Below are 26,363 nucleotides of genomic sequence, written 5' to 3' on the forward strand. Positions count from 1 at the left end.
GTAAACTAATTTCCACGTGACATACGCCTCCGGTTTGGTTCTCCCGTAGTTTAAATATAGTTCGTTGGGGGTGAAGCATTCATATTACTGCACACGTTTCTTCATACTGCTAGAGCTGCAAACATTGCAAATTATCTGGCGAGTGGTGGCTACACTGACGGCAATTCACGAGCAGTGAGTACTGGCATCATTTGATGGTGAATTCTGGCATAAAAAAGCCAGAAGAACGAGCGGGGGCCTTGAAACGTACTTCTTTCTGAACACAATTTTTGCAACCGTGGTGGCAATTCGTGAATGGAGACGCTGACGAAAATATTCCTTCGCCGGAAACGCATCACTGTGACGTAATCGATACGTGGCTCCGGTTATCAGAGTCTGACGTTAATCAGGATCGACGGGTTGGAACTACATTACCAGCGACCAGCCATATCCCTCCGCCACACATCGCGGGCATCGGTTACATTCTGGTCGCTCGTGCGTCACACCATTTCCACAATATTTATTATTTGCAAGGGGGTAAATAGTATTTACTAAATATCTATCATTACAGGGGTCTGCCCTAATAATAAATCTCGTTAGGGAAGTTCATATTAGCCTATTATCACCAACTTAGAAAACAATTTACAGAAGTAATGCTCGTGAAATTGATCTCTTTAACATGGTAATGTTTCGGCTTGTTAATGTTATATTATTTTGTGTTCTTTTAACACAAGTCTGCTGCAAGGTTGTTAAAGGTCCAGGGAACCAATAAATTCTAATGGATTCCGTTGCAGGACCGGAACCTTCTTTCTGGCACAATTTAAATTCGGTCCAAGTTGCTTATTGTTTCATTCAAAAAAGCTTCCTGGACCGAATTGAAGTACTTTACAGATAAAGAGGTTATTTACGGTCCAGAACCCATTTACGCTTGCTGATTGATTGATTCGGAGTTTTTAAGTCCACTTTATGCACAGAAAGGCTAATCGGGACTGGACCTACAGTTTAAAGTGGGATCCGAACCACAATGTGCCTCCACCGAGTATCGAACCCGGGACGGACCGGAATTGACTTTATTTCAAATTCCTACACCTTTAACAACTTTTTCCGGTTTAAAATGGCACTTGCCGTACTGGAAATTTCAATAAATAAATAATGCTAATTTTGCATCCCGTATATTAGTTGAATTATTATTCGTAACTGTTTGACCCTCAAAATCACGCTTTCAACGACATTAAGCATTTATTATAAACACGACATATTTTACCAGAATGTTCCGAATTAATGCTATGATTCTGCTTTTTTGTTATTTAGCGTCGTTTTTACCTTATTTGAATAATCGCGACGATGTGGATGATGAATTGATTGATTCATTAGCTTTAATTTACTTCGGTTTTTCTGCCACTGTTGACTAATTTGTGAAGATGGGGATGAGTGATGACATGATGAAATTGATGAACGGACACTCACAAACATCCATGCCCAGGCCGGGTTGCACTTTTATTTAACGTCGCTCTCCTGCCACTTACGGATATCGCGACGACGAGGATAAGTGGTGATGACATTAAATTGATGAAACGCTCACGCCAAGACATGGACTCCTGCTATCGAATAACTATTTTTTAAATTAAAATTTTGACAGTTTTCATTCTTATCGTCGCGTGGCCAAACTTGTCAGGCAAGCGACGTATCCTTTTTCGGATAATCGCGGCGAAAATTTTAGCTCGAGTAAAACTGGCCGGGTTTTCTACAAATCAAAAATTTAAAAACATTGAAAATCAGAATGACATTAGTTGTTACGTTAGTTCGAACACAATTACAATTATCGCTATGATTGATAGTCCAACACCGTCGATAGCGTCAGATTTCTACATAGTAATTTCAACGTGGTATCTTGTAACGTCCAGTTGATTTAACGTACTTTGTTCTTGCAGTCACATCAGAAAATAAATGCGGATTTCTGTGGAATCTGATTTCTTCAAATTTACAGGAGAAAGTACTTACGGAATTAAGTTTGTGTAATTGCGGAAGGTTGCAGAAGTGTTTTCTCGTATTTTTCAATGTATTTGGCCGCTAAATCATGCATTTTCCATAGTAATGTCCGTCCGATGCACGAAAGCTGTTGCTTGCATTTCCATCCATGTACTTGAACAGGATGTTGCGAGCATCTGAGGACGTAAACCCCGGTGTTTCCAAACACACAGTTTTATCACTATATTGCCCAACCTAACCATACCGTGATGGTGCGTGGGGCTATCGTGAATGGTTTTTAGGGCTATGCGGGATTTTTTCTGTTAAGAAGGTTGAAACACTGCTTTGCCGTTTAAAACACAACGCTAGTCAAGATTTTCCCGCCATTTTGCGCGTTCAGGAAGCGAGAAAAGAACGAACAATAATTACTCGATATGTCGACAATAGATACTAATTTCGTTAAAAAAAAAGCGAAGTCCCTTGTGAAACAATCTTTCGCAATGCAGAATAAGTAAGTACGAATGTCAACAATTACAGAATAAACGAGTTACAGCTGATTCCCGGCTTTAATAGTTTTACCAAAACAACTTGTGTAAAGTTGAGCGAAAATCTGAGTGATCGGGCAAAGTATTTAAAAGGAGGGAATTTACAATACCGGAAGTATCTCCAATTTGTTTGAAATTCGGCATACTCACTAATTTTTGCCTCCTAATCATGAATCAGCAGTTGAAATTTGGCGGCCACGTCTAGAAATTGCAAAATAAGACTAAATATGTGGGTCCGTGAACGAAGTAAACACGCTTGATTTATGAAGAAAACAACTATTTTGTTGCAATGATTAGTGTTTCAAAACTATGTTTATGATTACCCTTAATTTTTTACTATGCTTGCCTAACCCAACCTTACCGTGAATGGTTGTGAGGCAAACACTTTTCCCACCTTATGCAAGACGCCATTTTCTCAGACAGCGTAACGAATAGCGAACTTCACTTGTTCACATTATCAAACATGGCTACCACAATAGTGTATCGACAATCGTAGCGTTAATATGTGCACTTAATTTCGCAATTTCTGGAAGTGACCGCCAATTTTTAACTGCAGATTCTTGTTTACGAGGCCGAAATTAGTGAGTATGCGTAATTTCAAAGCAATCTGAGATACTTCCGGTATTGTAAATTCATACAAAAAAAATTGCCTCAAAATCTTTTTGTGAGAACTTGTTAAAATAACTTATTTCAAAGTTGTAATACGATGTAAAAAGATGTAGAAATTCAATTTGTGTTAATTTTCTTCATTTTTTTGCTCAAACCTTTTTTTAAAGCACTTTTCCTCTTCACAAAATCTGGTAACTCTGAATATCAGTGTTCTACCACTTCAAGTAACTAGCAATAGTGAGGATAAGACGGAAAAAAAGTGGTTAAAAATGTAAACGCCCATCCTCTGACCGGGATTTGAACGCAGAACTACTGAGATTATCACTGCTCTTTTTGGCACTAGCTGTAGTGCAGGTGTATCCCAGTGTCAGGCTGATGCAAGGAAATGACATTCAATCAAATAGACGATAAGCTGTGTTCAAGTTCAGAAGATTAAACAAATGTCTGTCTGCTGCTTTAAACGTTAATTTGATTAGTTAGCACGCACCACGTGACCATACACCACACATTACACCGCTCCAAAACGTAGTGCGAATGGTGCAGATACCAAATCGGCAACTGTTCCGATTGTTTTATGATTTCTCCTAGCACAAAGACTAATTATGGTAGAATTTTGGAAATCACTGTCACACGAAATTTGAACCTTCCTTAAAGTAATGAGCACTGTTTGGACTCGAAAAAAAGTTATTTATAAAAGTGGAAAGAAAAATGGGGAAATAAAGTATACAAAGACAATCCGCACACCATCCGTGAGTTAAAAGAGAGTATTGTACGAGAATTACAGTAAAATTACTTATCGGAACTGGTTCGTGGGGCTATCCGTCAGCTACCCGTGCATAACGTAAAATTTTCACACGTGACTAACACGAAAGTAGGTATTTTTCGGTGAAGAAGGTTGGAAACAATGCATACCCACAACGTGAGTCAAATGTGCCCGCCATATTGTGTTACAGAAGTGAAGAAAGGAATTTTAAAAAAATCACTCTGTATGTGAAAAATTGTGTTTGTTTTCGTGTAAAAAGCATACTGGCACCTTGAACTATGTTCCGCAATACACAATTGGCAAGTACGAACCATGCGAAACACAAAATATCCGATTTTAATGTGTCCGATATAACGAACTGTTATCAAAATTGCATTCGTAGCATGGTAAAATCGCAATAAAACAAAAGGAACTTTTGCCCTATTTACATCGCACGTATATTTTAAAATAATTTTGGAAGGAAATGCACCCGTGCTAGTGCACAGGTTCGTTGGGGGTAGTTTCAAACTGTGAACCTCACAGTGTAACACCAAGCGATTGAACATTCCGTAGGGCAATTGGTTGTAATATTCATGTATCTCACTATACACCGTTCTAAGAAAGATAAAACCAGCCCAACTAATCATTTTATTGACACGTGAACGCAATATTACAACTCGTGCAACGCAACTTTAAATTGAATAAATGTTTCTCAAGCCACCGAAACAGCCGGTAAGGGATTAAGCTTGTCCTTGCAACCACTTCACTATCATTAATTAATTTCCACCGTCGCGGTTAAACCTGCGTGAGAGGCTACACAACGTAAGGAAACCAATCAATCTTGCCTGTCAGATTGGCCTTTGTTCACGAATTGGGCGCTGATAACAACAGCACAGAACCGAACGTTGTTCGCAAAACATAGGAGTACGCAGTCTTTTCCTACCACGTCATTGTTGCATTTTCAGTTCTCGACATTACAAGATAACCATACCATCAGTCATATCGAAATAGCGATATACAGTTTCGAATGCCGTGCATCTTTAATAAAGCTGGCAACGTACATTCGCTAACAACGAAATGCTAGATGTTCACAGCCCGTTGCTAATCGTAAAATAAACCCCACGAGTTGTTTTGTTTTCGAAGCTCACTCGCGTAAATGCGGCACAGAGTTGGAAATTTAGTAGCCTGTGGCAGATTGACAAGGTAAGCACTTCGGTCAGTATCGACATTTTACGAACACTGAACATTTTTCAGTTGGCAAAAAACAAGAATTTCGAAATAGTATCTTGGGGGCCGTTGACCCATTGTACCCCTCGAGAATTATGTTTAATATTTTTGAGTAAACAGATTTCGTTGTTTTACGTAATATAAAATCGGTTTCAGCGCGCGGAAAACTCAAATAACTGATATGTTTGATCCCAAAGTATCGCCTGCGTAAGTAAAAACCTGCCATTTCGGAGTACTTTCGTCGCTTATTATTAGTACAGTGGGATCCATGAGTATTACCGTGCAAATTGTCCACGACTATTTTCATTAATTTCTCTTGCATCCTGTGTGTTTTTAAGCGATAGATTTTTATGTATGCTGGTGCAAAGTTGTCAACAGCTTGTTTTGAGTTTTATTTTAATTCTTGAAGCTCTTATTGGGTCAAGTAAAGTGCAAGAGCATGGTGATGGACAATTTGCACGCTAGTACTCATGGATCCCACTGTACAACAGTTTGTATGCACACTCAAATAGCGAAAGAACACGTTGAAAATATCTCTAAAGACGTAAAATCCTAGCTGCTGTTGTGGAATGTAGTGTTGGGTGCTATATTCACTTGCCCTAATCCTTCGGGCTGTTCTGCTTCATGGCAAGGTAACAGACGTACTTTACTTCACAATAATATATTTCCGCTAGCTAAAAACTGAAAACCTTCATACATAAACCATGTAAAATATTTCACTTTCTCGAGGGTACCGTATTTTGATTACTGGTTTTCACACGGTAATTGAAACAGTTCGTCAACCAATGAGCATTCACTACTAGCGATTGCCGCCTTTATGTACAAACCTTGTTTGCACGACCGTGAAATGTCTTGACATGTGGAATCAGCTAGTTGAACAGCATCTAAACTCTCACTTTCATTATGCACAGAGCTCGAGCTTATGTGAATTGGACATTTCAACAGAACCTAAATTCTCTCTCACTGTAAAGATTTAATTCGTATTATCGTTGTTATCGGACCAGCTAAAAACCTCTAAATGGTAAGAGGGGTAGAAAACAAACACGATCCATTACCTAAAAAGGCTCGAAAAGATCTCTACGTATCTGCCAACCTTTACTATCATGCAACAATGTAGCAAAACCTTGAGTTTTAATGGAAAGTATTCATGCGAGTACTATTCTAATATAGAGCTGAACAAGGTGGTTTCGAACTACAGGTATATTAGTACTGAGAAAAAACACACAAGCTACTGCAAACATTAAGGCCGCGCACTTGACCTCGTGTTATTCCGAGTGCAGTCAAAATCTCCACTTCCCCTGTCGACGTAAACCAGGGCTTGCACACGTTTTCAACGACAGGTAGTAACATGCAGCATACTTCCGACGTCGAGGCTGTAAAAACTTCACATACATGGTAAAAGAACAAGCGCTAGCATATTCTTAGTTTATTTCTACAAACAAATATGACAATATGGATCTACGCTACCGTGTGCTTCTGTAACTACACTATCTAAGGGATGCTGACGTTGTGCACTAGAAAGAAGCGGTGTGCGGCGCTCATAGTTACTGATCAAGAAAGATTACCCAGGTCGCACTCGTTCTCCGTATCTTCTGCTATGGTTTCCATGGCAGGGCACGCCCCTCGCAGCTGTTCATGGAGCGAGGGGTGGTGGGCCTCGCTGCCTGGAGCTCCGTGCCGTCGAGATCACTGCCCGCACTCACTCTACGTTCAAGCCCGCACTGCGCCGTCACCAGCGCGCCAAACGACGGGTGCCCGTGCACGCCGCTAGGTGGCAGCCCGGTCGCTCCAATCACTACGTGGTTCCCGAATGCTGCGGCAGAGGGAGACTCGTGACAAGGGGAGCGATTGCAACGCCAAAGTTGCAAATGTTCGTCTCTTCTTCGCTGTCGTAGATAAAGCCTTATTGAAATCATAATTACGTAAAAAATTATTTATTAAACTAGTAACTTAGAAACGTAGTTGCAAGTAAGAGCCGTTTGACTTTCAAGCAAAGGGTCCAGTCCTGGAATTGTAAATAAATTCAATTCCGGTCCAGGAGAGAAAATCAGCACGCATAAATAGGTTGTGGACCGTAAAGAACCTTTTTTCCGGGTCAATTTAAATAAGGTCCACGAACCCCCCCCCTTTTTTTTTTTTGAGATCAGCTTCAAATTGGGTCCAAGTTCCGTATTGAAATGAATCAATAAACAAGTTGTGACAGAATTTAAATTGTGCGAGAATCAAAAGTTCCGATCCTGTTACGGAACCCAATGTATGGGTTACTGGATTTCTTAACGATCCCAGGGTTGGGGGGGGGGGGGGTAAAGGTCCAGGAATTGTAAATAAATTCAATTCCCGTCCTGAAGAGAAAATCATCAAGTGTAAATGGGCTGTAGACCGTAAAGAACCTTTTTACGTTTTTGAAGTGCGATCCAAACAGGGACGTGCGGTGACCTTGTCACTTGGGGTAGAAATTGATTATGTCTTCAAAGCATCACTATCACCTCCCCCCCCCCCACCGGGCCGACATTCAAATGTATAGATTTCAGTGTTATTTCAACAATGACGAAAGAATTAATTATTTCACAGAACCTAAATTATAACATTACATAAATAGTATGTTAGAAGAGTTAAACAGCAGCTGTGAGAAGTATGGGATGAAGATTAATGTAAAGAAGACAAAGGCAATGGTTATAGGACGGAAACCAAGGACTATTAATGTCAGAGCAAACAGTGAAAGAATCCAGCAAGTGGATAGCTTCAAGTACCTAGGACATATACTACCTAAGCATACATACATACCTAAGCAGTGACATGAGCTGCAAACAAGAAGTGCAAATGAGAATCGCAATAGCAAAAGAAGCTTTCAATAGAAGAAACAATTTTTTTTTGTGAATCCATGGACATAGGTCTAAGGAAGAGATTAGTGAAATGTTTCGTGTGGAGTGTAGCACTATATGGTGCAGAAACCTGGACGTTGAGAAGAAATGAAGTAAAACGACTCGAAGCTTTTCAAATGTGGACATGGCGAAACATGGAGCGTGTAAAATGGACGGACAAGGTAAGAAACGAAGCCGTAAAGAGTTGGTGAAAAAAGATCTATACTGGAGACCATCAAGAAGAGGAAAAGAAACTGGTTAGGACACTAAGAAGGAACTGCCTGCTAAGAGATGCCTTGGAGGGAATGGTTGAAGGAAGAAAAGTCCGTGGAAGAAAGAGATATCAGCTTATGGATGATATTAAATTAACTGGGTCGTATACGCTATTACCAAGCGTAAGGTGGAGAATAGGGAAAGCTGGAGATTGCAGTGAAAAACCTGCCAATTAGGCAGAAAACAATGAATGAATGAATGAATGAATGAATAATAATAACTTTTTGATTGGGCCTATGCACACAAGAGCCGCGATGAACTAGTTGGTAGGGTGCCTGACTGCCATGCGGGGGACCGGATTTGATTCCTGGGGTTTGGTAATCTAAGCTCGGAATTTTTCCGCCCTTGTCCCCGCATAAAGCGCCTCTGCGGCTCACCTAACCTCAAATCAATGGGTACCTGGAGGTAAAGGCGGCCGGAACGTGGTGCTAATCAGATCACATCACCTCCGAAATGGGCCGAAATCGAGAATGTGAGGGTCCCTACCTTACATCGCCTAAATATGCCTTCATGGCATGGTGCTATATACATTTGGACCTTCACCTATGCAGGCAACCACGCACACACAGCAGACAGGGAATTTTAAGAAAGCGCTCTTTGAAAACAATAAGCACTTGAAAGAAAGGCTTGGAGTTCAAATTCCTAGTACAAATTGAACACTTCGGTCTTTCCTCATCACTACCATGAGTTCATTAGCCATTTTTATTGTCGCATCGCAATTAAAAGTTAAAAAACCAAAAACGTGACATGAAATGGCAAAAAATGTAAATTAGCATAGCGAGAAAACCGATAAGAGATTATATGTACGTAATTTGACCATTGTACAGTTTTTTACTGTACTTTGACAAAGTACAGGGTGAGTCAAAAGTCCGACACCATTCTATTAATTTGAAAACGACTTGACGGAGGGCAATGAAATTTCGGTTGATTTGATTGATTTGGTGTTTTTTAAGTCCACTTTATGCACAGTAAGGCTAATCGGGACTGGACCTACAGTTTAAAGTGGGATCCGAACCACTTGTGCCTATCGAACCCGGGACCCCTTGATTACAAGGCAATGACGCTACCACTGCGCCATGGGGGAGGCCCAATGAAATTTCGGATATGGGTAATTGGGGTGGGGCACACCAGATGGGGCTAGTGTATATCATGGCGGCCATCTTAAAAGACGCCATCTTGGAATTACATTCAGATTTTTAAATGGGAAGGGGGTCATGTAGCATATCATTTTACATGTGCGTTTTCTCAGAAATAAGAATATGCAGTTATTTTCCTCCTAACTTTATTTGGTGAGGATATTTTCACAGTTGAAGTTCACATTTACTTTCCTACAGGATGTGCTCTATGTGTTACCCGTTCTGTGCTACACACAATGTAAGAAGATTCAGTCAGTCCTCGTGTACACGCAATAACACTGCACTGTAGAAGCCAGTTATGAGGCCAGCTTAGTAGTGAAAGAAATTTGTAAGTACCAGAGTATTTTCCTTTTTATTATTAATATTTATTTTATGTGGGACTGTAAATATTTGTGAACAGTGTGAGCTATGCATCCCTAGTAATAGATGCACAATGAATATGTCCTTATAGAGTAATCTTGATCTGGTCTGTATTATTTTAGTGACTAAGCTGCACTATCAAGTAAAGAGGCACCAGGTTCTTTCGATACCGGTGAGCGGAGTCTCCCACAACTGCAAATCGGGAACCTATTGTACGGGTAGTTCAGCGCTGGAGTTCATTCGTGCTAGCTGAGTAAAAACGAACTGCAGCAGGAACCGTCGTAACACATGCATGCCGCCAGGAATTTTGGCAGGAGGAGGCAAACTCGGGGAAAGAAAGTACGTTTCATTTATGAAACACTAAACACAAACCTAAGTACAGAGCATTCCCTGACATTCGCTACGAGACTCTGCGGCAAGCGGCCCGGCGTCAGCGCTTGTGTTTCCCGGTGAACGGGTCCGTGACAGTCGCACGCTACAGCCTGTTTTTTTTCGCTCTCCTTCCCTTTCTGTTGACGTTGCAGACTGACGCCAGTATAATCCTCCCTCGGAAGTATCCGTGTGTTGAAGATTGTGGCTTAATATGGCACCACAAAAGTTTACATTATCTTGTCGAGCATTACTTCGGAAAGAGGAATTGTGGAGAATTGCGACGACGTTTTGCAACGAAATTTCCTGGTGTTCCCGTTCCACATAGGACCACTATATTAAACCTCGTAAAAGAGTTTAGAGTAACAGGGTCAGTTCTGAATAAAAGTGGAAAGAGAAACCCACGTGTACTTACTGAGGAAAAACTCGATGAGATAGGACAAAGGTTAGAACAGTCTCCTCGGAAATCTATCCGCCGCCTCCCACAAGAAACGGGTGTTTCAAAAACCACAGCATTTAGAGCCGCTAAAATTCTTAAAAATTTAAGCCCTACAGAGTGACAATAGTGTATGAATTACAGCCTAGAGATAATGCGAGAAATCTAAAAAATAAAGTATACAAAGACAATCCGCACACCATTTGTGAGTTAAAAGAGAGTATTGTACGAGAAATCGGGAGAATTACAGTAGACGAACTTGCACGTGTAAATGCCAATTTCCTTCGGAGATGCCAGGAATGTGTTGCAGCAGAGGGACATCATTTTCAACACCTTCTGTAGTCAAGGTTAGTACACAATATGAAAACTGTAATTTTAATAGCCGACTCTAGCGACTGTCGCGGACCCCGTCCACCGGGAAAGACAAGCGCTGATGGCGGCCCGCTTGCCGCCGAGTCTCGTAGCGAATGTCAGGGAATGCTCTGTATATGAACGCATTGTAAAAATATGAACACATGCAATATGCATTCAATAAATAACCGGAAAAATAGTATAAACAATCTAAAATACGACCGTGATTGTTATGTGTTTGTTATTTTGTGAAGGCATCTCTAAGCCAGATGCCTGCCTCGTGCACGGGTTGCTGGGAAACAGTTACACATATGGCAGCACCCTTTCAGGAGTGCTCCAAGCTGTTGTGAGATTTTTGTTGAGTGAAGGCATGAAACTGATAGAAATTCATCGCCGCATGGCAGTTCAGTACAGTGACAACTGTATGAGCCAATCACAAGTGTACAAGTGGGCTGAGAAGTTCGAACAGGGCATAAGGAGTGTTGAAGATTCTTCGTGTCCAGGTCGCTCTGTCACTGCAGTCATGGAAAGCAACATTGCTCAAGTGGAGGACTTGCCGGAAAGGCCATGTTAACTTTGTTTTGGACCACAAGGGGCCAATTCTTGAACATTACAAACCCAGAGGTCATAATGTAAACAGTACCACCCACTCCAACCTTTTGCTGAAAAAACTAAAACCAGCCATTCTGCAGAGACGACGTGGTCTGGTGTGCTCTTGCTCCATGACAATGCGAGACACACTGCCAATGTCACATTGACTACCATCGAGGATCTAAATTTTGAGTGCTTACCCCACCCTCCATACTTGCCCGATCTTGCACCTTCCGATTTCCACACGTTTGGCCCACTCAAAGATGGACTAAGTCGATCGAGGTTCCAGAATGACGATGTCCAATCAGCTGTGCACGAGTGGTTATGCACACGTCCAAAATACTTTTTTTTTCCTGTGCAATCAGTGCCCTTATCAAGCGCTGACGTAGGTGTATTGAACTAGGGGGGACCTATGTTGAAACATAGTACTGTAGTTCTTTTGGTGTTTGTAATAAATATTTGTTACAACATATTTCCGGTTATATATTGAATGAGCCTTGTACAATTTCCTATACTTGTAGAAGGTGACACAACACAGTTATTCCCGAAACAAAAACTGGAGATGCCTACCAAATAAGTCAATCACTCTAGAAAGGAAGTTTGTATCACTTTGCACTATTAATCGGTGAACCCTTAACATACACAATTCTGGAAGTCGATCACGTGACATGGTTGATCTTAGCCATGTCTTCACATGTCAAATTGTGCTGAAAGATCCCTCAATAGAGGAACTAGTAGTTTGTGAAGTCAAATCACTGCACTATTTGCATCAGTAGCTACAGAAGGATACAATGAAGCGGTGTGAATCATGTTTTGAATAGTAACGGCATGGTCCACTTAAAAAAAAAAAAAACTGCTTGTAGCCTCAGCCTCCAGCTTATCAAGCATACAGGACTTCACAGTTGTCAATTTTGTTATCAACTTGCTGTACTCATCAAACAGGGACATCAGAACCCCACCCCCCGGGGGGGGGGGGTGTTTGCCCTCACACTCATCCTCGGGGGGGGGGGGGCAATGGTCACAATCTAAAAATGAGATACTGTATATATATTTTTTCCAACTTATCTCTGGTTTTGAAGAAAATGGAAAATTATTTTTGCACTAGTTGGATGAACGTAGCCTCAAGTACCAGCAAGAACTACGTGACACAAAGATGACGTGCAGATTAGAATTGCAGCCACGTCTCCACAAATCAAGTATAATGTGGAATTATCGCCATAGGAATTCGCTGCTTCCGTTTCCAGTTTTCCATTGAATCTACCAGGTTTTGTACGTACAGGCGAGGTCAGTGTGAAACATAAACCCAGTGTATCCTGGTGGGAAAGGAATGAGAGGGGGGGGGGGGTGTGCAGAGGAAGCTTAATTTTAATCTCTTCTGTTCCATCTACAACTACATAGCAAGGGCTCCGAACAAGGAGGGGCAGATGGAGCTTGAACCTTATAAGTTAAAATTCAAGGATGAAGACTAGGGATGTGCCGAAGCCGATTACAGATGTATGAAAATCGGCCGAAATTGACACATCGGAATCGGCAAAAATCCGATATTTAAACCGGTACAGATTATGCTCGAGTTTTTACCTTCTAATAAGTTTTATATTCTAGTTTTGTACGATTTACTGAAAATTTGGTTATGATTCGTCATTATTGTAGAGTTTTTGTAATAAAATTATTGCAAACTCTCATTTAGAGTATCAACCTAACTATAAATCAGAAATAAAACAGTACATTGCTGAACCAGGATCTGCTGGTGTATTGGAAATTCAAAAATGAATATTCAAACCTGAAGCAAGTCCTGAGAAAATACTTGGGCATACCTGCTGCATCAGTATTCAGTGATTGAGTGTTCAGTGTTGCTGAACAGATTTGAGATAAGAGAAGAAGTAGGTTACTTCCTGAGGTGCTTCCAAATTTTGTGTTTCTGAAGTTGAATCTGGCAGAACAGGAATTCATTTTGCATTGCAAAGAACTGCTTGTGTACTAATATTAAATCTCTTGAGAATCCATGTTCTTCTTAAAGGTTCACATAACCACCTTTTGTAGATGCAAATGTACATTCGCATCTCTTGAGAATATATATGTATATACATATGATATGCAATAGAAATGTACATGGCACATTTATTTTTTGTCATGCCGAAAATAACATCCCATTTCTGTTTAATAATCTTATGTATCAGAATCGGTTAAATATCGGCATCGGTATCGGTTCCAAAAATTATCGGTGAGTACATCAGCATCGGTAAATTTTCAGCTTCGTCACATCCCTATTGAAGACATTCAAGACAATAGTGATAAGACGAGACTAGATCATCCAAGACTTGTCGAAACAAGACCAAAGATAGGACAGACCTCTGTTAAATCTAGACGGAAAAGTGAACAGAACAGGTATTTACACTTCAATACGAGACCTAGAACAAGATAGGCAAATACAACTGGAGACAAGACCGAGAACAAGGTAACCTTTCCTTCGAGACAAAACGAGACACTGGCAAGTACTGCCTCAGTAATATCCGTGCTGTTCCCTCAGTGGCGGAACAACTTTACGGTGCCCCCTTCCCAACATAAGAGAAAAAAATTCTCCTGTCCTCAATTATCTCCACCTACCACTTGTCTAAAGTTCTTTTCAATGTTTTGATCTTTCACCCCCCCCTTACAAATTTCAGCACCTATGCCCCTAACTACAGACCTACCATGCATGTCGTAAAATGTCACAGTATTTCCTATTATTCAATCTAGCTCTGCAAATTATTTATCAATATCGGAGAAATTTGAAAAAGGCGCCCCCTAGCGATGAGATCCACCAAACACACAAGATCCTCAGGTGAAAGTGGTTGCCCCACACCCTGCCCCAATCTGCTCTTGCAGCCATTTTGGCAATAACTTTTCTCGAAATTACTTATCTTTCAGTCAAACCAGGCTTCCTTGGACCAACGCTTCTCCGAAAATTTTGAAAGTCATTTGGAAATTGCGATCGATGCATTGAGGATATTTTTAATGCGTCGTAGCATGTGTCGTAAAATGTTATAATTTTGCATTTCATTCTCTGTGCATATATCACGTGCCATGTAGGTGCATGTGGGGGTAAGGCATTCTCGATCTCTGCCATTTTGCAGGAGATGTGAACAGCATCGCGCTCCGGTCGCCTTTACCTCCCAGGGTTGTCCCTAGGTATATATTGATTTGAGGTTGGGCGAGCCCCGGAGCCGCTTTATGAGGTGACAAGGCCGGACCTTATATCACCCACACCGGGAATCAAACATGGGCCACCTGCATGGCAGTCAGACTATACCACCGCGACTCCGGAAAGTTGACATTTCACTCCAAATGTGCAAATTATTTTTCAAAATGTGAGAAAGATAAGATAAGACTCTCGACGGAAAATGCTCACTTCTCCTCAAGAGCTTCAGAAGGAAGGGGGTTAGTATATTTTGAAACATATAGCAATGAGAAAGTGAATATCCCAATGTTTATTTTTTTATTTATCGTGTTCAGTTTCTTGACATAAACCAACATTCCAAGCTAAGGCGTAGGTCAGGAAGCTGCATTCACTTTGCCAACACAGTAGCCAAACAGTCTAAGCCTATTCAGAAACAGAGCAGTTTCGGATCAAGGATTCCTTTGCATGCAAATCCTGGTCGCTACTTCGGTCTTTGTGGAAATAATCTCTTGTTAGGAACCCCCGCAGGCAAGAAGGTCATTGGCTGTATGAAAGAGAGTGCCTGCCTCAGACAGCATATTCTTGGAAATTACAGTTCCATCTTCCCTTCCTTTTGGTCCTTATTGTCCAGAGAATAGCTGCATTTTGAATGGCATTTTGAAAATATTGGAAAAGTCATGTCGGAAGATCACTGTACAGATGTCAGTCGCCTGATTAATAGGGTCATTCAACAAAACGCATTCTTGGCCCATCCTGAAAATCTCCTGCTGGCTTTAATAACCGACAAATCCCAAAAATAAGAAGTTTTGGTTGGCAAAGAATTAAGAAAGCAAGAGGATTGAAAAAAAGGCAAAAGAATTTGCACTTTTGTTTTACCAACCATCAATTTTAATGCAGACCAATACTATGACATGGTTGATTGGGCTTCATGCTCCCTCCACGAGCCTACGTTGGCCAATAATATTACAAATGAATAAGTAGATGACTACATTAAAAAAAAATATATAGTGGAAATTCAAGACTTCCCCTGCCACATACAAGGAGTGGAGCGACTTGTGAAAATTATCACAGAGGCTGCTTCTTCCGTTTTCGGCGCCAGCGCACGTGATGGCTACATCAAAGCGAAATTGGAATCTAGAGAACATATGCCGACATTTCGAACAAAAAGTGACTACAAAGTTCAAGGAGAAAACTAGAAGAAAATCTTGGCCTGCCCCTTAGTAAAATTATGTCTGCCAACATCATTTGGGTGGGTGGAGCTCGCAGTCCAGCCACCTCCTCGTGGTGAGCTCTGGGTTATTTTCAAAGCATAATAAGCTATGAAAATAAGCGAAGTGCTGGACAGTAATTGAGGAACTGTTAGCAATTAGAAAGCCAAAATATTTTATTTAGTCTTTTATATCGGAAAACTTTCGAATAAAACACAGTCGAAACCAATTGGAAACCATCAATAAAAAAATATGGAGTTTTTAGCCTCAAATTGACAATTTTTGACCAAAAGCATACGTAAACAGCATAGGAAACCACCCCTAAGGCACGAATGTAACATATTTGCCATAAACAAAACAATAAACGACCATAATGCAGAAAAAAACACATGAAATAGCCAAATAATGACATTTTTGTGAAATTGTTGTGCGTGTTGCATAACCAAATCACTATCAAAACTTCAAGGTCGATGCGCGCCGCCTAAACGACTTCCAAAAAATCTGAAAAAAATCAGACGTGTTTTTGGTCACAAATGGCCACTTTTCCACACTAGCCACCTTAACATTTCGAAAAAAAGTTTTTTTCGATACACCCTAATGTGTTGGTATTGACTGGATCGTCAATATCGAAATTTTCAGTAGCGTCAATAACTGTATCGTTGATATTTTTGATATTCGATACATAGACTCAATATCGATATGGAACTTTGATATCGATTCTTCGATATCGCACAGCCCTACTTCCAACCTACATTGAGCATAAGTAATAAAAGACAAACATCAATCACATGCTGCAACCTGTTCATCTCCTTCGAGAATGAAAGTAGACAACAAGAAATTTTTCCTGTTATCCTTCTCTGAATATAAGTAAAACAAATGTCATTCATAACATCTCCCTCAGAAAAAAGAGAAATGGAGATTTCCTACAGTGCATCAAGACACATCACTCCCACAACATGGTTAATGCGCACATAAAAATAAGACTGAATTCAGTACTTACATGCAGTGTAACCGAATTCATCTTCACGTTCTGGATCAGCTTCAATTTCTTCCTTTGTTCTTCTAACATTTCCTGCACTAGCTCGATGGATCTGAAAAGAAGAAAAATATGTATTGCTTACTATAAGGAACAGTGCAAATAAGCAAAGCAATTCAAAGAGAATACAAACTAATGATACATTACAGGAACACAGAATATTTTAGTGACGATGTTTGGAGTGTAAAGGCATGATTCTTTTATTTATTTAACCATCCAACTTCTTGTTGTGGCTTTCTAAAGTAATACGTGAGATTGTGAAAAATGTACTTGATTATGAACATTCAAACATAAAAGTCATTTCATATGCATTCGTTAACCTTAATTGTACATTAGCAGAGCAGTGCCAGGGTGGGGAATTTTCTATCTTTTAACTAATGCATTAGGGGTGTAAAGGGTGAGGCTTCCACACAGTACACCAAACTGTTAACCTCACTTCCATATAGTACACTTAATTGTCAACCTCACTTCCACATAGTACACCCAATTGTCAACCTCACTTCCACATAGTACACCCAATTATCAACCTCACTTCCACATAGTACACCCAATTGTCAACCTCACTTCCACATAGTACACCCAATTGTCAACCTCACTTCCACATAGTACACCCAATTGTCAACCTCACTTCCACATAGTACACCCAATTGTCAACCTCACTTCCACATAGTACACCCAATTGTCAACCTCACTTCCACATAGTACACCCAATTGTCAACCTCACTTCCACATAGTACACCCAATTGTCAACCTCACTTCCATGTAGTAATGTAGTACACCCAATTGTCAACCTCACTTCCATGTAGTAATGTAGTACACCCAATTGTCAACCTCACTTCCATGTAGTACACCCAATTGTCAACCTCACTTCCACATAGTACACCCAATTGTCAACCTCACTTCCACATAGTACACCCAATTGTCAACCTCACTTCCACACAGTACACCAAACTGTTAACCTCACTTCCAGATAGTACACTTAATTGTCAACCTCACTTCCACATAGTACACCCAATTATCAACCTCACTTCCACATAGTACACCCAATTGTCAACCTCACTTCCACATAGTACACCCAATTGTCAACCTCACTTCCACATAGTACACCCAATTGTCAACCTCACTTCCATGTAGTACACCCAATTGTCAACCTCACTTCCACATAGTACACCCAATTTTCAACCTCACTTCCACATAGTACACCCAATTGTCAACCTCACTTCCACATAGTACACCCAATTGTCAACCTCACTTCCACTTAGTACACCCAATTGTCAACCTCACTTCCATGTAGTAATGTAGTACACCCAATTGTCAACCTCACTTCCACATAGTACACCCAATTATCAACCTCACTTCCACATAGTACACCCAATTGTCAACCTCACTTCCACATAGTACACCCAATTGTCAACCTCACTTCCACATAGTACACCCAATTGTCAACCTCAACTCCATGTAGTACACCTAATTGTCAACCTCACTTCCACATAGTACACCCAATTGTCAACCTCACTTCCACATAGTACACCCAATTTTCAAATTCACTTCCACATAGTACACCCAATTTTCAACCTCTCTTCCACATAGTACACCCAATTGTCAACCTCACTTCCACATAGTACACCCAATTGTCAACCTCACTTCCACATAGTACACCCAATTGTCAACCTCACTTCCACATAGTACACCCAATTGTCAACCTCACTTCCACATAGTACACCCAATTGTCAACCTCACTTCCATGTAGTAATGTAGTACACCCAATTGTCAACCTCACTTCCATGTAGTAATGTATTACACCCAATTGTCAACCTCACTTCCATGTAGTACACCCAATTGTCAACCTCACTTCCACATAGTACACCCAATTTTCAACCTCACTTCCACATAGTACACCCAATTATCAACCTCACTTCCACATAGTACACCCAATTGTCAACCTCACTTCCACATAGTACACCCAATTGTCAACCTCACTTCCACATAGTACACCCAATTGTCAACCTCACTTCCATGTAGTACACCCAATTGTCAACCTCACTTCCACATAGTACACCCAATTTTCAACCTCACTTCCACATAGTACACCCAATTGTCAACCTCACTTCCACATAGTACACCCAATTGTCAACCTCACTTCCACATAGTACACCCAATTGTCAACCTCACTTCCATGTAGTACACCCAATTGTCAACCTCACTTCCACATAGTACACCCAATTTTCAACCTCACTTCCACATAGTACACCCAATTTTCAACCTCTCTTCCACATAGTACACCCAATTGTCAACCTCACTTCCACATAGTACACCCAATTGTCAACCTCACTTCCATGTAGTACACCCAATTGTCAACCTCACTTCCATGTAGTACACCCAATTGTCAACCTCACTTCCACATAGTACACCCAATTTTCAACCTCACTTCCACTAGTACACCCAATTGTCAACCTCACTTCCACTTAGTACACCCAATTGTCAACCTCACTTCCATGTAGTAATGTAGTACACCCAATTGTCAACCTCACTTCCACATAGTACACCCAATTATCAACCTCACTTCCACATAGTACACCCAATTGTCAACCTCACTTCCACATAGTACATCCAATTGTCAACCTCACTTCCACATAGTACACCCAATTGTCAACCTCACTTCCATGTAGTACACCTAATTGTCAACCTCACTTCCACATAGTACACCCAATTGTCAACCTCACTTCCACATAGTACACCCAATTTTCAAACTCACTTCCACATAGTACACCCAATTTTCAACCTCTCTTCCACATAGTACACCCAATTGTCAACCTCACTTCCACATAGTACACCCAATTGTCAACCTCACTTCCACATAGTACACCCAATTGTCAACCTCACTTCCACATAGTACACCCAATTGTCAACCTCACTTCCACATAGTACACCCAATTGTCAACCTCACTTCCATGTAGTAATGTAGTACACCCAATTGTCAACCTCACTTCCATGTAGTAATGTATTACACCCAATTGTCAACCTCACTTCCATGTAGTACACCCAATTGTCAACCTCACTTCCACATAGTACACCCAATTTTCAACCTCACTTCCACATAGTACACCCAATTTTCAACCTCTCTTCCACATAGTACACCCAATTATCAACCTCACTTGCACATAGTACACCCAATTGTCAACCTCACTTGCACATAGTACACCTAATTGTCAACCTCACTTCCGTGGGAGACTAGGAGGGAAGTTGAGTGGTGAAAGTGCAGTGTTGCCAACCGTATGGTCCTGACTATACATGTAAGGAAAATTAATTGCATGTATGAATGTACGGTCCAGACCTTTGTCCGTACGCTAACGGCTTATCAAAATTATCCCTAATATTTCCCTAAGAAATTCTTAAACCAAACATATGGACCTAGAGACAAAAATACGGTCCGTTTGCCTGGTGCGTAGAGAGAAGCAGGGAAATCAGGTAACTCCAGTCTCTCATTACACAATCCAGTTCATTGGTGGAGCCATCTTGCATCACTACTTGTGCAGAGATTTGTTCTTGTTCGCTTGGTCTACAGATAGCTGGTACTGGGTATAATTAAGTCTTGAAACTTTCCTAGTGGTGAATGACGAAAAGATTCTCTCAAGCTGTCAACCTGGTGAGTTGTGAAAAGGATTCCAAGCTTTTGAGAGCTAATGTCAGGGTAGATGTGAGAATAGAATAGAATGGTCTTTATTTAAGCAGACGTGTTTCGCCCTCGTGGGCCGTTCTTACAACCAACCCTTGTCAAAGATACAATAAATGAATAAAAACAAAGAAAAAACACATTAATCATGATAATACAATAAGATAATATAAAAATTATACAATAATAAAATGATACATTGAATTAGTAACTATAAAGGCAAGTAATAAGTCTTCAATAGTTCATTGTGTGTGTTTGGGGGGGGGGGAGCAGTGTTAGATATGCATTGTATGATGTGCAAGTGCAGGTGCAATTGTTAACATATGAAGGTTCATGTAGTTGTTGGGACAATAAGTTCTTAGTCGTTTCTTAAAACTTTGATTGTAAATAATGTTAGTCAATGGTGCAAGCAGTTTGTTCCATTCCCTGATCCCTGTAGCAATGAAGGACTTGTTATATGTGGCGATTTTATGTTTGGGGATTTTTAGATTGTGCTTCTTGCGGATATTATGTTCGGCTGATGTTCTACGAGAACAGATCTTATCGGATAAGTATTTTGGGGAGCCACTCTTAAGTATTTTGTGCATCAAGGTGAGTGTTAAGTATTTTCTTCTATTGTTAATGTTTAGTCAAGAAAGTTTCTTTAAATAGGGGGATACATGTTCCTTTCTGTTTAGGTTAAATATGAAACGTATACAACAATTCTGAATTTTTTAAGTTTATAGTTTAGGCCCTGGGATATATTACTGTACACTGGAGCGCAATAGTCTAGTGTGGATAGGCGATCTTTAACATTAGCGTCCAGAGTGTTTTAAATTATACAAAGATTTAAGTTTCCCCATACAGCTTTTCACAACAAATTCTACTTGTGCCTCCCAATTTATATGTCTATTGAACACAATCCCCAAATTTTTGCTTGTATCCACTTCGCTTAGTGGTATACTGCCGAGAGTTGGAGGAGAAGGTGCATTTTTGTAAAGTTTTTTAAGTGTACCATGAAGCAAGATTTTGTTGGATTTAATTGAAGGGAGTTCCTCCGTGACCAATTTGTTATAGCATCAAGGTCGAATTGGAGTTTGGTCATCGCATTATCGTAGTTTTCTGTATTACACTGAATATAGATTTGAGAATTGTCAGCATACTGATGGTAGTGGCAATTTTGCACGGTCAAAATCAACTACGTAAATCATATATAGTAGTGGACCTAATATACTTCCTTGGGGGATGCCTTGTTGAACAGCCAACCATTTAGAGTACGTAACTTCCGGTTCCCGGTATTTCACACGTTGTTTTCTGTTGTCTAAATATGAATGAAAACGAAACCAATTTAACGAGTTTCCAGTAACGCCATTTTCGCCAATAGCAATTCATGATCGAACGCTCTTGAATAGTCCAACAAGACTAAAAGTGTAACTTTATTTTCGTCTATCCCTTTACTTATATTGTGTACAATATCTACCAGCACAGTGCAAGTACTATGCATTTTTGTAAAACCAGATTGAAAGCACGGTAGGAAACCTTGAATATGTGGAAGTATTTGTTCATAAATTACTTTTTCAAGTATTTTGGACATTGTGGATAGAATGCTGATAGGTCGTAGATCTTTAATTTCTGTGGGGTTGGATTTTTTAGGTATAGGTGTTACTTCGCATTTATTCCACTCTTGAGGGAATCAACCTTTGGAAATGGAGAGATTGATAACATGCGTAAGAGCTTCTAAGCAAAAGGGGATGCAATGTTGCAGAACAGTTATGTTTATGCCATCATAACAGCACGCGTCTCATTTCATTTTGTTTATTATTTTACATACTTGTTTGCTACTTACTGGGGTAAAAAGAAATGGGTCATTGTTGGGTTGCTGAAGATAAGTGTTAGTTTCATCACTCACCGCTGCATTGCTATCTGGGGGTGCATTCTGGTTAACAAAAAACTAGTTTACTGCACCAGGCCGAAATGTATCTGAGGAGAGTACATTTCTCTTTTCATTTGGTAAAAGTCCCTGGCTTTTGAGATTAGACCATACGTTCTTAGCATTTTTTATATTCATATTTACAGTTTCGTTATAGTGTTTAAATTTTGCATTTTGAGAAGTGTAGATAACGAGTGACGTTAGCTGTCGAAAGCTTGGAATCCTTTCCCAAATCACCTGGTCGATAGCCAGAGAGAATCGTTTCTTCTTTTACCTACTCCAAGATAAATTAATAATTATCAAAGCTGTTTTAAATAATATCCACTTACTTCCCGGCCCTTCTTTGTAGTTACTTTTCCTTCCAGATTAATAATTTCACCCAAATCATCATCATCTTCATCATCATCTTCTGGCTCACTAGATATATAGACTGGAGTAGGAGTCCGTGCCTCTGGAATGGGAGTTTCCAAACCAGGCTGCAAAGAAATGATAAAATTAATACATCATTTGGATCAGTACATCAATTATTTAGTTTCTTCTACTTTGTAGCGCATGATGTTCAGGTGCTAAAGTGACAGTGTAAAACAATGAATATTAATTTTTTGGAGAGATATCTAATATGGTTGGTTAACCTGATTACCACAGCACATAAAACAGCAGATGTAAATAAGATATTCATTTTGAGAGAGAGAGACCTCACACATCCCTTCAGTGTTTGCCCTTTCATGATGCAACAACCAATCACATTTCTTGAAAGCAGTGGTGGCTTGAAGGGCAGAGCCGCCATGCCATGGCACTACCCTCAGAAGAAACTCATACCTAGCCCAAACGGCAAGCACGTCAAGGTCAAGCGGTGCACGAGTGTATAACGTGATATCCTGCCTATCAACTGTGTGATTTCCAAGGATGTGCGGTGATCAGTTCCGCTGTAGCTCGTCGACAAAGTGAACCGTACATCTGTGCTCCGTCGGAAAAATGTTAAGTGTGAAAGTGGAACAGCATATTAATTTGATGTCTCTTATGAAACTCGAAAAATCTGCCACAGAAACTTATGGTTTGTTGAAGGAAGTATACAGAGATGAGTGTTTATCACGCAGGCAAGTGTTTGAGTGGTTTCAAAGGTTTAAAGAGGGACGAGAAGTGATCGCGGACGACACGCGTCTTGGACAGCCTTGCACGTCAAAAAACGGAATCAAACATTGCAAATGTCGGTGAATTGATTCAAAAAGATCGTTGCTTGAGTATTCGTGCTATTGCAAAACAACCAACATTATTAAATTACGGTGCTGACGACCCTTCGTGAGCGAGTAAGAAGACGACGACCTGATTTGTGGAAAAGCAAGTCATGGATTCTTCATCAGGAAAATGCTCCTGCCCACACGGCATTGTCAGTCAAGGCTTTTTTGGCCAAGCATGGGATCCCAGTGTTAGAACATCCACCCTATTTGCCGGATCTCGCTCCGTGACTTTATTTTATTCCCAAAGGTAAATCAGCACTAAAAGGAACCAGATTTACGACCGTAGAATCTGTGAAAACAAAAGCGACGGAGGTCATGAACATGGTTTCAGAAAATGATTTCCAGCACTGCTTCCAGCAATGGAAGATTCGTATGGAGCAGTGTATCGATAGTTCAGGGGAGTACTTTGAAGAGGACAATGTTCGTATTGTACAAAATAACCAATAACAGATTTTGTAGCAACAGTCCGTTTTTTTTCTAGCCACACTTCGTACAAGGACATTTGAATCTCGCAATTGGCCAAGCTGACGACTGCCCCAACCTCCACGCGGCTGTTTTGTACCCTTGCGAGACAACTGCCCGAGCCGTCCAAGAGCTGCCCTAACCAAGTTGACACATGTGCAGAGGGTTCAAAATGTCTCAGCGGGGAACAAGGTAGTGGGAAGGGAAGGGGTATGCATAAGACACCAGCCGAGCCCATTTTCGCTTGGCACGATGAGGGACATAGTTGCCACCTTTAAAGATAAATCGCTAAATATGACTGATTTGTAAGACCCGTGGAAAGTAATTCGTGAGAAAGGTACTATCTACTTTTCTGCCTATTTTCGAAAAAACGAACGTAGTATTTATTCGAAGTTAAATGAACATTTAGATGTAAGATAGATGCGTCCGAAGGGCCATCCAGACTTTTATATTTTTTATAAAGTAAAAAATCCTATGGTGATGCGAGTTTCCTTTGACGTTTCTTTCACAACAAATGTCTAGGATATTCCGTCCAGTTGGAATATGGGTGCATTGAGGGAGGAGAAGGTGAGAAGATTTGTTTCTCCCTTCTTCCTGTAATTGTTGTGTTTTTAGGAAAGTGCCTGTAGTGTATAAGAGATAGGTTAGAGAGTGAAGATTAATCGGATTAGTGCATTGTTACTTATTACACACACTGTTTTCCACGTTTCCAAACAAGGATAAATTAAAAGTTAAACATCTTGCCCAGTGGTGCAAGCACAAGGAGGGGGCAGGGTGGGGGCATTGCGGAGTTTTCTTTCTTTCTCCTTTCTTGATAACGTTGACAGTACCCATCATTGCAGCCGCCGGCCGCCACTGCTTTAAAGTATTCTGGAAGTTATAACAATGTCAACATATTTTAAATAAAAATAATATGTTTTACAACAACAACAAAATTAAGCCAATCATCAATAAAGCTCACAGTCGGGCAGTATCTAGAAATATGTTTCGTAAAGGGGGGTCTGAACAAAGTGTCTCAAAATAATAATAATAATAATAATAATAATGTTTAAACAAAAATAATAATTATATTAAATTAATGAAAATAGTATTAATTAAAATATAAATGAATAGGTAAAAGATCGGTACAAGAATAGTGATATAACAAGCCTGTATTCATTATCTAGCTTATGTGTACTCAAGGTCAGCAAAATTCGTACAAAAAAAACCTGCCCTGGCAAGGAAATGTCAAATAGATAAAAAATTGAATATTTATTAAATATTAAACAAAAGGTTGTTAGATCCGTTAACAAAAAGTAAAAAGTTCTGGGTGATATTTTATGAATGTTTAGTTATAAGTAGTAATAAATCTCGCATAAATCTACTTTGCTACTGTCATTCAAAGCAGTATGATTACAATATAATCCTTGCCTTGTAATAAGTTTGGCGGAAAGAAATAACCATCGATTAACCTTTTGGTGCCCAAGCGTCTCGAACGAGATACCCAAAAGTAACCCTCAGGACACCAAGGGTCTCGATCGAGATGCTGTGTCAAGGTCGTACTTTTTACGTTATAACTTTTCTATTTTTGGCTAGAATTTCGATTTTATTTTTTTATATTGTTCCTAACACATGTATTTAACAGAAATGGTTTTTTGCATTTTTTTTGTCTTCATGAAAATGGAGGGGGAAATGCGGGAAAAGGGACTTCTCTTTTGCGTCTCTTTTCAAGGTCAATTTTTTGCCGACAAAGGAAGATCGGCTTTGTTGTTCTAAAGCAATGCTTTTCACTCCCTCCTGCTAAGTGCATTCGAAGGAAGCTTGTTTATCAGTATCCGATTTCAAAATGAAAGTTTTCCGTGAGGGCGCAAGCAGGGGGTGGGGGGAAGGGGAGGGGGAAGACTGGTTGTTGAATCTGCTTTGTGAGAATGAAATTTCGAAGTGCGCTGAAGGAAACCTTTTTTTTTTTTAGCACAAGTGGCAACAGGGGTTACCCAGCATTGTCTAAAAATAGAATTTCAAGCAGCTGCAAGAATTGGCGCTCATTTGTCACTATGTTCTAGCTTTTCGTCCGTGAATGTTGTGCGTAGGTGTCGTTTTGTGCCCAAGTGCGAGGACATTTTTTGGGTGGTGACAATTTTTTAAAATAATTTTTGGGGGTTTTCTCCCTTTCCCCTCCATATATACACCAAATTTGCATAAATTTTGCATTTTGTGCATTTTGACATTTTTTCGGGGCGGGAGGGGGTGGGGG

The 26,363-nt window shown here is 40.2% G+C and overlaps 1 protein-coding gene across 5 annotated transcripts in view; it reads right to left on the minus strand.

Annotated features, from left to right (window-relative positions):
• LOC145981803 (multiple PDZ domain protein-like) overlaps window positions 1–26,363 on the minus strand; it is a 963,820-nt gene that overhangs the window by 369,231 nt on the left and 568,226 nt on the right. For all 5 annotated transcript variants that reach the window (XM_083115230.1, XM_083115226.1, XM_083115228.1 and 2 more), the window contains 2 exons: window positions 22,760–22,906; window positions 16,813–16,903 (listed from right to left, as the gene is read on the minus strand). In XM_083115230.1, coding sequence (XP_082971356.1) covers window positions 16,813–16,903; window positions 22,760–22,906 — 238 coding nt within the window. The remainder of the gene's footprint in view (window positions 1–16,812; window positions 16,904–22,759; window positions 22,907–26,363) is intronic.

Source organism: Lepisma saccharinum, chromosome 30 (genome assembly GCF_977018435.1).
Source record: "Lepisma saccharinum chromosome 30, izLepSacc3.1, whole genome shotgun sequence".
Classification (NCBI taxonomy): domain Eukaryota; kingdom Metazoa; phylum Arthropoda; class Insecta; order Zygentoma; family Lepismatidae; genus Lepisma; species Lepisma saccharinum.